General features: G+C 40.7%; 1 protein-coding gene across 2 annotated transcripts in view; it reads left to right on the top strand.

The window, feature by feature from the left end:
- LOC147729391 (uncharacterized) overlaps positions 1-10,846 on the top strand; it is a 29,397-nt gene extending 18,551 nt beyond the window's left edge. Inside the window, exons 2-5 of one of the 2 annotated variants that reach the window (XR_015309192.1) lie at positions 1,991-2,062; positions 4,222-7,997; positions 10,209-10,281; positions 10,762-10,846. Coding sequence is in view for 1 of the 2 variants with exons in the window: in XM_086959697.1 (XP_086815823.1) it covers positions 5,330-7,063 (1,734 nt within the window). In the remaining variant the exon portion in view is untranslated. Of the gene's footprint in view, positions 1-1,990; positions 2,063-4,221; positions 8,192-10,208; positions 10,282-10,761 lie in introns of those variants that run through there. The other variant, XM_086959697.1, reaches the window with a different exon arrangement.
- Positions 10,847-12,265: the final 1,419 nt, after the last annotated feature.

Below are 12,265 nucleotides of genomic sequence, written 5' to 3'. Positions count from 1 at the left end.
CTGGGGTGTGGTCTGTGTGTACTGATTGGATGCTTGACTCATGTCCTCAGGAGTTTGGCCTGCCCGCTCTGCTCCATGCTACCCCCGTAGAATTGGCAACCCCATTTCTAACACACACACTCCTCAGTACAACCATGCACGTGAAGCAGAGGAGGGCATATACCTGTCATTGATAACATTTTTAAGCAAAGCATTCTAAAAGAAGAGATATGGAGCCCATGTAACTCTACTATCACGGGAATTAAATAAACAGGTAGAAAAAGGAGGATAGTAAAGGACCTGAAAAGAATACTATTGTTGCCCCATGTTGCTGTATTGTTTGGTAGAACAAGCAAGATCCAATGCCAATCTCCTGCTTCAAGGTGAAGAGTCATAATTAATTATTCATTTTGTAGGTGTGTTTTATAAAATTACATTTAGTCGTGCTATGTTTTCATGAACCTTCATTGGTTGTTGTCATTTTTACCTTATCATGAACCATGTCAATAATTTGTTCAATCTGTCTAAAAACTTATAAAATGTACTGTTTTAGGATATTTGCAGCAATTGTTTTATTTTACCCTTTTCCAAAATGCAGACTACATTTCACTCCTCTTACTGATTTTATACGTAAGAACTTTTCCTTGATTTTGAACTAAGCAGGTTCTATGTCAGTTTTGCTATTTGATATTATAGAAAAAGGTTTTCTTATTTATTAGCACACATTTGTTGTGGTGGTCTGTCTATTGACTTTACAGCTGGAGTTATATCTGAGTCTGGCTTTTGATATCATTTAGAGGTTAACTGTATGTGATCCTTATGCAAATATTATAATGATTATTTCTCTGACTAAGTAACCATTATTTAAAATCTTTAATATGACCTTACTGCTTGCTGTAACTCCAAAGCTAAATGCAAGTGCCTTTACCAAGGGAACGGTCCTTTAAAGGCAGTATTGCCTGCTACTGCTGACTATAAGGTCATTACACTGTTTGCCCCATGAGGGCAGAATGTGTTAATTAATAAAACAAAGGTGTCCCAGAGACTGAGGGGGTTGAAACACCTCCGGTACTCTGAAACCTTTGTTTCACAGTTGTTGCTGTGAATGTTAAACAGTCAACAGTCGCATGCAGGACCACAGTGGTTAATTGTTGAACAGTCACAGCAATAGCTGTTAAAGGAGGCTGAAGTCAGACCTGGTTCTGCCTGGGCTCGGCTAAACTGCTTTTCATCATTCAGTTGAGCCGGGGAGATGCAGGAGATGAGCAGAACCCCCCTCTTCCTGCGAGCTATGGGAGGAGGAAGGGGGAGTCTCCTGTGTACCCTGCTGCAGGCTCCATCTTCTGCCTTCTCCTGCCCAATCCATATATTTCCGAAAGGCAGAGGCTGTGTATTAGGACATTGTAATGTTGAGAGCAGCGGGCCTATATCAGGTTGTATAGGCTGCTGCTGCTCCGTTGTCTCCAATGGAGGTCTAAACATTTCAATGTTCCAAGCTTTGTCTCGTGAAGGGTTTATTTATACTGACCCTCCGCATCATGCCTTCAGATAAGTTATAGATAAAAAGAACCAACACATTGATGCTTTGCTGCTTCCATTGCTCAGCATTCGAACTCTGCATCAGCTTGAACTTGAAGTACTGTTGCTCAGAGAGCATGGTTTGGACAGAATTATGTACAAGGACATTAACATACCTTTGCAAACCAGATTGTTTTGATTTGCAAGTTTCATGATCGGTAAATTGAACGATGGGGGTTATGAAGACATGGACTGGGTTGTTAGGGTTTGTTCTCTGAGACTGAGGGTGCACTCTATATTCACAGAGACCTTTTCCAGCAAAGGATCATGGCTCTTGAACCAAAAAAATGTTTTATTCATAACCAGAGTTGCTTCACAATGGCATCCAGACAACAAGAGATTCTTTTGTTTTGTAAGTTCAGGATGGTCATTTGTAAAATGTGATGGTGTGATAGTCGTCTGATGCAAAACCATTTCTTTACTTCCTTTCAAGATATTCTGGGATGACCAGGCAGTGCAGCGTGGCTGCCACCCTCCGAAGAACAAAATAAAATATAACTGTTAGGTAAGGATTCCTATAACCCTAAGCTTCCTTTTCCCTGTTTCTTCTTTCTCTATTCCCTTTCTTGATCTCTGTTGTTTTTGTCTCTTCAGCTTCAACATTTGACTCCCTCTCTGCTCTATTCTTGTTGTTATCAAACTTCTGATAATCACCTGATGGATCCACATTCCCCCTGGTACATGTTGGGAGTGTAGTGCGGGTCCAATTCTTTTTTAGTCAGTTTTGCCCAGCAGTTCCTTAACAATTGGCACATTTGTCTCCTCTTCCACACCACATGATACCATCCTCCCTCTTTCTGTCTGTCTTTTAGCGTCTATTCTCTCTGGATCTGACTTCCACCTCTTTGCGTCCTCCCATCCTGCCCTTTTCTGTCCTGTCTACTACAAGCAAAAGACACCCCCCTTTGAGACCCCCGAAGCTGCTTGGCTTATCACCTTTAATTCAGGTCCAATTCTATTAAAATAACGAGGCAGGCGCTGGGAACTGGAAGGCAAGAACGAGGTTTATTTCTCTAGAGGAGAGCACGTCTACCGCAGACACCGGAATGTCTCTCAGGGAGATGTTCTAACTTCAACTCTTCAACAGGCTACTTTTATACAGTGTTTCGACAATACAATCTTTATGAGCGGTGTCACGTAAGCTTGATACCCCGCCCCAGACAAGATGCCATACATTTCGGACAAGTTGGTTCGTACCCTCCCAATCATAAACAGTCGAACATATGATGTTTATCAGGCAGCTGGCCTTTGCCTCAGGGTCGGGAACATGTGAGACTGGTCAGGGTTTATCGTCCTTTAATGTTGATAGGAAAACAAGTTCCATTGTCCATCAGGAGGTGCATTCTTTGGGGTGCAATAAACCAGGTTTAGTGCGGGACCTTTTGGTATCTACAATCTTTGGTTACATGCAGAGGGTTGGGGAGGAACAAGGAATGGAGAGGTTTGCAGCGACAATAGAATGTCGTTCTTAAGCGAACATCAAACGTGGGCATGTCTGCTCAATTATGGCCCTTAGCACACATACCAAGTCGGTCTGAAGGTCATACAGATACTTGTGGAAGTGCAGGTGAAACAGGGGTGAACAACAGAACACAAAATGGTTGCGGTCGATCAAAATGGCTGCGGCCTATGTGTGCATTGAAAAGGACCATCGGGCAAGATGGCGCAGGTAATGTTCACGATTATCGGCCCAGGTTTCACAGTACATGTGTGGACACACATGCACACAGGGCTTGCTTTAGGGTGGGGCGACCGGTGGACCTGCACCTGGTGCTGACCTTGGGGGCACTGTATTTAAAATTAACTTATGGGTACACAAGCATCTGCTGAAGAGTAGGGGTGGGCAGAATTTGAGTATTCGCGCTACGCGAAGCTTCGCGAAACGGTAAAAAATCTCAGCGAGCACGCAAAGTTCAGCGAACACGCGGAACTGCTTGTTCCGCCTGTTTGCGTTGATTTGTTCCTGTTCGCGAATGCTGTTTGCGTGCTCGGGGAGAAATATCTCGTAAACACGCATTTTGAAAGCGCGAACAAGCAGAAAATTCTGCTAAACCGCGGATCGCAGAATTTTGGGCAATTCCGTGTTCTCCGCAGAACGCAAAATTAACCAAATTCCGCAAATTCCACGAGCGGAACGGAATTTACCACCCAGGCCTACTGCAGAGTTTCCTGTGCTGGACCCCTGTGGTGAGAGTGGAAGATAGCCTTTTTTCTCCTTCCTCTGTTTTGTGTTTTTCTTTTCTTGATCCTTTTTGGTTTCCTTTACTGTTGTCCTGTTCAATAAAATGCCCCCTCCTAGATCACTGGAAAAAAGAATAGATTAACAGTCTAGTTGGGCAGGGGAGTAATAACATCTAGTAATTTATTACAAGAATTACAAATATCTCACTATGACGCCAGCCGTTGCCACTGAAATTGCAATTTGATAGTGGTGGCTGCTTCTGAGAATCTGTGTTTCTTTCTTAAATGTTTACTTCTTTTGCTCTCACATCCTTGATTTCCAGTGATCCCAAGCTCCCGATCTACACTGTTTCACCACTATCAGAAATGCAACTCAAACTGATTTCCTATCTTGTTTTTGTTAATGCTTTCTTTGTGCAAAGTATAAAGTCACAAATATTTTGTCTTTGTGTTCATTTACAATTTTTGACTCCATTTTTACAGGTGACAGAAGCATGAACAGAAAAAAGAAGGTTTAAATTTAGTGAAACACAACAAAAAGGATTATTTCAAGGAAAGTTAAAACATTCTCAAGCTCTAGAGAAGAAACACATTCTATGTGCCAGGAATGGTGAGGATGTTGGAGCGGAAGAAACTGGTGTATATGAAAGTTGTCAAATCCTAAAGGAAAATGATCATAAATGTTTACCAAGTGTCAGTAACTGAGATTGAGGAGAACATTGGCCACAATTGATTCCCAAGCAGCGCACTTGAGAAAACTCAGTGTTGTAAATTCTGTTTGTTGGTTTATGAGAAAGGCTTTGGAGACCCAACCCCTCCCCAACAGATCAGCATCCGTGGACGTGTTGTGATGTGACAGAACCGTCAAAAAAACTAATATCCTCGGTTTACAAGTGCAAGCTTTTGACTGCGTCTTCTGTGATTGAGAGGAGTGAAAAGATTGTTTAAAAGAAACAAATTGTAAATGCTCTTTCTCAGATGTCGTTTCGGCAAAGATGTGGATTATCATTTATAATATAGGAAGATTTTCCCCCACCAACTCTGTCTCTTGCGTTGATCCAAGTGGTTTCAAAGTGTTCTGTAACATACAAAGCCGATCATGTGCCTGTTTTAGCCATTGAGCAAAAAACCATTTACTGGCTCAAAGTATAAAAGGGGCCAGTGTTACGCTATTGATAATTCATAAACCACCCTGGCATGCCCTAATCATCTGCCATTACTTGTATGAACAAACATACCTACCAGGCAAACACTAAAGCCCAAAGACCTAATCAGTGCTTTTAGAACTCCTAAATCAAATGTGATAAACTAGAATCACTAAATGAGACTAATTAAAAAAGGAAAAATTCACCCGGGCGTAACTTGGAGAAAATGAATCCACGAGGGCATCTTAATAAATACAAGGGGCTCCTCAGTGAAAGTTAATAAGACAAGTTAGGTAGGTGCCTTTAAAGGTAGGAAAATTATCTCCAGGAAAAAATTAAAATTAGTTAAATACATATGTTAAGAAGAGCATCTGAAATGTATTTTAGAAGGTCATGCTGAGTGGTGACAAAGAAGTACATGATCAGAAATCAAATTCAGTCTTAAGATGACAGGTATCCAGGAACAAACCCAACTTGGAGAAGCAAACAACCCTAATAAGAGCAATGACTGTGAGAACAGCTTTAGTTATCAATCCCACCTCACTAAACATGAGAAAAGTAGCGCTGGACGAAAACCCTATCAGTGTTGTGAATGCCAGAAAGGCTTCAGTCGCAAATCTAGCCTTATGGTACATGAAAGAACCCACTCTGGGCTTAAACCGTATCAGTGCTCTGAAGGCTGTAAAAGCTTCAGTACCAAATCCAATCTCACTTTACATGAAAGGACTCACACTGGACAAAAACCGTATCAGTGCTCTGAAGGCTGTAAAAGCTTCAGTACCAAATTCAAGCTCACTTTACATGAAAGAACTCACACTGGACAAAAACCGTATCAGTGCTCTGAATGCTGTAAAAGCTTCAGTCAGAAATCCAACCTTACAAAACATGAAAGAACCCACACTGGACAAAAACCTTATCAGTGCTCTGAATGCTGTAAAAGCTTCAGTCAGAAATCCAACCTTACAAAACATGAGCGAACCCACACTGGGTATAAACCATATCAGTGCCCGGAATGCTGGAAAAGCTTCAGTAGCAAAGCCAATCTCACTTTACATGAAAGAGCCCACACTGGACAAAAACCGTATCAGTGCTCTGAATGCTGTAAAAGCTTCAGTAGTAAAGCCAATCTCACTTTACATGTAAGAGCCCACACTGGACAAAAACCGTATCAGTGCTATGAATGCTCGAAAAGCTTCAGTCAGAAATCCAGCCTTACTGCACATGAGAGAACTCACACTGGACAAAAACCGTATCAGTGCTCGGAATGCTGGAAAAGCTTTAGTAGCAAATCCAATCTCACTTTACATGAAAGAGCCCACACTGGACAAAAACCGTATCAGTGTTTGGAATGCTTGAAAAGCTTTAGTAGCAAATCCAATCTGACTAAACATGAAAGAGCCCACACTGGACAAAAACCGTATCAGTGCTCTGAATGCTCGAAAAGCTTCCGTAGCAAAGCCAATCTCACTTTACATGAAAGAGCCCACACTGGACAAAAACCGTATCAGTGCTCTGAATGCTGGAAAAGCTTCCGTAGCAAAGCCAATCTCACTTTACATGAAAGAGCCCACACTGGACAAAAACCGTATCAGTGCTCTGAATGCTGGAAAAGCTTCCGTAGCAAAGCCAATCTCACTTTACATGAAAGAGCCCACACTGGACAAAAACCTTATCAGTGCTCTGAATGCTCGAAAAGCTTCCGTCAGAAATACAGCCTTACTGTACATGAAAGAACCCACACTGGGTATAAACCGTATCAGTGCTCTGAATGCGGGAAAAGCTTCAGTATCAAAACCAATCTCACTTTACATGAAAGAACCCACACTGGACAAAAACCTTATCAGTGCTCTGACTGCCAAAACAGTTTCTATTACAAATCCAGTTTAACTGTACATCAGAGAATCCATACTGGCCTCAAACTGTATCAGTGCTCTGAAGGTAGTAAAAGCTTCAGGCAGAAATCCAGCCTTACTGTACATCAGAGAACCCACACTGGGCATAACCCGTATCAGTGCTCTGAATGTAGTAAAAGCTTCAGGCAGAAATCCCACCGTACTGTACATGCGAGAACCCACACTGGGCAGAGACCCTATCAGTGTTCTGAATCCCAGAAAAGCTTCAATCATAAAATAACTTTCACTCACCATGAGGGAACTCACACTGGGAAAAAACCTGATTAGCTCTCTGAATGCTGAAAAAGTCGGAAATCTGGTCTCACTCAACCTGCGAGTACTTACCTGGAAAAAACCTCGTAATAGCTCTAAATGCCTGGGAAGGGTCTGCTGGAGATTCAGTTTCATTCAACATGAGAGAACCCACAACGAGAAATAAAATGATCCGTGCTCTCAATGTGAAAAAACTTCAGTTGTAAATGTAACCATTCTACGTAAGAGAGACAATGTGGGAGAATAAAAGGTGCTCACTGTCAACCCTGAGGAGGAGCTTTCAGCATCGCAAAACCTTTACATGAAGCAACCACAGAGACTCCACTCCATTGATTGTTCTACAAGCTCTACTGAGAACAGCACACAGCGAGCGATGGAAATGCTTGAATTAAACTCATTCCTTTGTAACTATTTGTGGCCTCATTCCATTCAGTGTGTTTTGTTCCCTGAGTGTTTATAAGCCGAGGCTCTGACCCTCAAAGGCCATTCGATCCTGAACTTTGAGGCTACACTGCTAGATTCAGGAATGCATGTAACCTCGAACTGTTTCCAGCGTTAATGAGCCTCACCAGGGGGCTGCAGCAGGAGTCCCTGTGTCATAGGTCTCTATGGGACCAACATCTGTTCTGTGCCACGTAGGGCTGATCACTGAGATAAACTCAAGGTGATGGAAGGACTGCTAGTTAATCTCAGCAACACCCCACCGCATCATTCTCTAGTCTTTGTGCAACTACAGACGAGGCCAGCCATATGCAAACCGTTCTTGGCTTCACTGTAAATAGTCCTAATTACTTCTGTTCCGGGGGGACATGGCCTTGCATTACAAAGACCCACTTGAGTGACCTCTTTCTATGTCCTTTTTGCTACAAATGGAACCTGCTTCCCATCTGCTGAGGACAGTTTCACCAGCTTTACAATCTCATCAGATCCACCCAAGAGAGTCTCACAGGTAATCAGGCCTATTCATAAACTACTATAGGACGACTAAAGTACAACAAAATGCGATTCACAAAGTATGTGCTGTCGTTCTGCCTCTCCTATATTTTTCTTGGTGGAATTGCCTGCCTCGACTGCAGAGTTTCCGCACATGTTTATATACTTTTTGTAGTAAATGCGAGAGGGACAGAGTGGGAGTGGGTCTAAAATGGGAAATATTTATGAATAAAGGGGAGGGGCTAAGGGAGGAGCAAGGAGGGGTGTAGGGATGGACCCATTGCTATTTACAAACCCCACCTCTAAAGTCACAACAGCCATGATGTACCTAAAACAGTTGTAAATGTACCCGAGCTTAGAGACCAACATCACACATGGTCATCCACTGGAACTGCAACACACTCCCATTAATAATTAGAGAGGTACGGACATAAATTAAAACGGTATTAAATTAAATATTTTAAACTAATTAAAAATCCAAACAAATGTCATTCAAGGCAAAAAATATCTAAAAAGAAAAAAATATTTAATTATTTTACAATGTTTTAATAACATTTGTTGAACACTAATATAACATTCATTTTTAGTTACGTATAATTACATGTGTTATATTTAGTGCCCAAAATCAAATTTCTGGTTATTTCAGGCAATCAGGTGACATCACGTTGCAGAGATTTTCATATTTTCAATCCAAATAACAGACTAACGTGTCCACCACTCAAATTAATTTCAATTTTCACTATACTAATTCACCACTAATCCTTTAATGGGTTCCGTAGTAGTGTGCTACTCTCCGAAAAAACGCTTTGATGCCTCGTGAGGGGTTATAAGCACTATATACATGCAATTACAATACAATGCATTTATAAAATTAATAATACATATTATAAATGTTAATTTAGGTGGGACATCTTTAATTAAACTTTAATACAAACATATCTTCTATATATTCAACTTGGGTGGAGATTTCCCTGTGTAAAAAATATAAAGAATATTTAAATTGTTTATTACACTACAAATGTAAATGTTATAAACTTTAAATATAGAACATATTAAAAAATGCTACAATATTAACTCACAGTTTACTTGGAGATTTAATTGATTTTAAATGTAAAAAAAAGTTTTTCTTACAGATCTGTTCCAAAAATCCCAACAAGCTAAAATCATCTGATTTTCTTATTATGTACTCCGAATTATAAATTTGCCTTATTCACCTCTATTCGGCGGGGTACATCCTTAAAAAACATGTATAGAATTAATTGAAAGTATTTTTTAATAGTTGCAATCACCGTTCCCTCTAGGGCGCGCGCGTGCGCGCACCGGTCCTGACCTCAGTGCGCACCACCTTGCGTGGAGCACGCACACAGTCAGGACGTCGGGCCGCCGGCCGCTATTGAAGAAGGGTGAGCCGAGATAAAAGGGGTCCCAAAATGTGTTTTCTCCATGCAGTTTCTTTAGGAAACGTCAGACAAGGCTACAGGTTGAACGGGTGAACTGAATTACCCCGGATTTGGTAGGGAGAAGGGTCTTGGTCTAGAAAGCACGCTTTTGTTTATTTGGTGTAAATCTGTTCAGTAGTTTTGGAGAAATATCGGAACTTACAGATATCGATATTTGGGAATTCTGTGATCTGATTGGCTTCACAGCTGCTTGCACCGCAGATAATTGACAGGCTCTATCCTGTGTAAAATTGCCATTCCATGATACAAAACCTTACCTGAGTGATCATTTATTCCAAACTTCTTCATGTAAACTATTGCTTTAACTGAGCAGATGGTGTCTGGTACTGAGTACCTGCACTACTTTAATTTAAAAGAAAGAGCATCTGCACTTCTCTGCACTTCTGTAATACATTTAATGTGAGAAGCAGCACTCAGGAGGAGCCAATAGGTACTATAGATAATAAGTAGCAGCACTTTTTCTTTGTTTCCATTTAAAATACCGCCTATAACATTTCATAGGTAATCTAACAGAAGAAGGGTTGGAGCAAGATGCCTGCACCTGCCGTAGTCAGTGACTCTTGAATAGTGTGATGGTGCTTGGGAAACCTAGGAACACAACCCTATAAGTTCCTTTTAAGGACAGAGTGGAAAGTTTGTACACGTGTATTGAGTTAAAACAAGGAATACGTGCACTGAAATACTTTCTATTTAAACGGGACTGTAATAGAATGGAACATACCTTTATGCTGTTGGAAATCTCAATATAATCTATGTGTATATTCTAGATCTCTCACAAGCTTCTCAAGCATATTAAGAACTCGCCAGCTCTTACTGCATACCATAAGACAGATGTTTGAGGTATGATCGGTTTATTCAAAATTGGATATGGTGTCTTGATCACAACTGAGTGTAATATCTTCTCTGATGCTCATTTTGTAAAAACCAAAGAATAAGCTGTGTGTAGAAAAACTCTGATGTGCTGAAAATATAAGACCTAATGATTAGCACTAACAACAAGTTTACCTATAGAAAAACCTATGCTTTTTGAGAAATATATCCTTTTTGAAAATTCTAAATGACATGGTAATTTTGTGCAGAAAATGTCCCATGTCTTATAGTTCTAACAGATTAGTGCCAAAGATATAAGTGAAGTATTTCCTTTTTCTCACAAAAGCAAGTAGCATAACCCACCTCACAGTTTTAAATAACTTGGACTGTTTCTTCTTGTCTCCTTAAAAATCTTTTTGTATATAGATGTTTGTAAATCTTTGCTATAAATAATATGTAAGTGTATATAAGAGTGTTTTTATAAAAAAAACTTTTTTATATGTTTTTTAGCCCTGAAGAAGTCTCAGTTGTAGAGACGAAACGCGTTGGCTAGAAAAAAAGAAAAAAAGAAAATCCATTGTGAATTGGATCATTTTTCTACTTTGAAATCAAAATAAAGGATTGAAAATATACGATTGCCAAGCTCGTACCTGTTCATTTGATACGGATGCCTACCATTGTTCTAAAGGACATTATTTGCAATTATACTTTGTAGATGGGTGCTGATTCCCTTATTTTATAACATTTCATAGGTGTACGTCACCCCTCCAACCGCATACATCACTCTATCAGCACTGATTGCTACCTTCTTTTGGACAAGCCACTTACAAACTTCGGGTCAACAGGGTTCTGCTGGATTGCCAATCGCCTGAACTGGTGCTGGTGTTCCGCTGATAGCAGCTGGTGCTGGGCCTCTCTTGACTTTGGAGGCTCAGGGATGCATTACACAGTTGACAGTCTGCAGAATATTTTGAAAATAGTTTCAAGTTTCAAGTTTATTTTATTTTGCATAGTAATTTAAAACCATTACAACATTTGCTTAAAAAAAATATTAAAATTATTGTTGTACAATGATAAAAACCTTAATACTGGGACCAAAATTACTATACAAAGAAAGTCGGCTATGCCGGCGATGGCAAGGTTCATCTGTTCGCAAGATAAAGTGCAGTGCATTTGCTGTTCCTAGCGGGTACTGGGTGTAGGCGTGTTAAGGTGCCCTATAGAATTTATTGTTCTTGTTGTTAGTTCTTGCTCAAAAATTGTTGATCTAGAAAAGTGCTGATGCTCTATCCTTTGAGGGAAACCAGTCCAGGATTATAACTTAGTTGCACCACTAGGGCTTCTTACTTGTGTGGCTTATTTATATGGCTATTCCAATATTAAGTGTTTTTTGTTCAGCCAGTTTTAAGTAGCTTACTAGTCTGCAGTTCAGCTGCGTATTTCCCAGATTAAAGCAAGCCAACACCGCTTGTCTCCTGGTGCAGATACCTAGCTGCTTAAGGCGATCTTTTAATAGCAGTATCCGTTCTTGATGTAGATCCTTACGGGGCAGATTAGGTGTAAGATTTCTTCTAGCGTGGAGTTGCACAGCCTACACGTGCTTTGGGTTATGGCCCTCAGCCATGGTGGAAGATGCTGGAAGCACGGGAGGATGCCCAGTCTGTGCTTTAAGAATTTCATTTTTATCTCTTTGGAGTAGCCCTGATTAAAGTACTTTTGTGGTGCAAGTAATTTGTAAGAGTTCAAGGTCCTCCAGGCATGGGATCTGTCTGCAAAGGTTAACTTGTCCTCTCCCAACGCACTTTGTTTTACGTATTTCCATGCCAACTTCTTGAAAGCTGAATGTCCAAGTTGAATGTTCCAGGGATCCCTTAAACTTGGTACTTTCGAGCGATGTCTGCAGAAATCTCCTTGCTTGGCTTGGCAAGTATCCCTGTGCTGGATTTCATGCCACAACAGTTGGTTCAGCGTATTTGGAGTGGCGTTTCTGATTTCGTGCCAACAGATAACATAA

The sequence above is a fragment of the Lissotriton vulgaris genome, chromosome 2_2 (assembly GCF_964263255.1).
Source record: "Lissotriton vulgaris chromosome 2_2, aLisVul1.2, whole genome shotgun sequence".
In the NCBI taxonomy this organism is placed as follows: domain Eukaryota; kingdom Metazoa; phylum Chordata; class Amphibia; order Caudata; family Salamandridae; genus Lissotriton; species Lissotriton vulgaris.
Note: the sequence above shows the minus strand (reverse complement) of the source record. Positions and strands in the feature narration are given on the sequence as shown.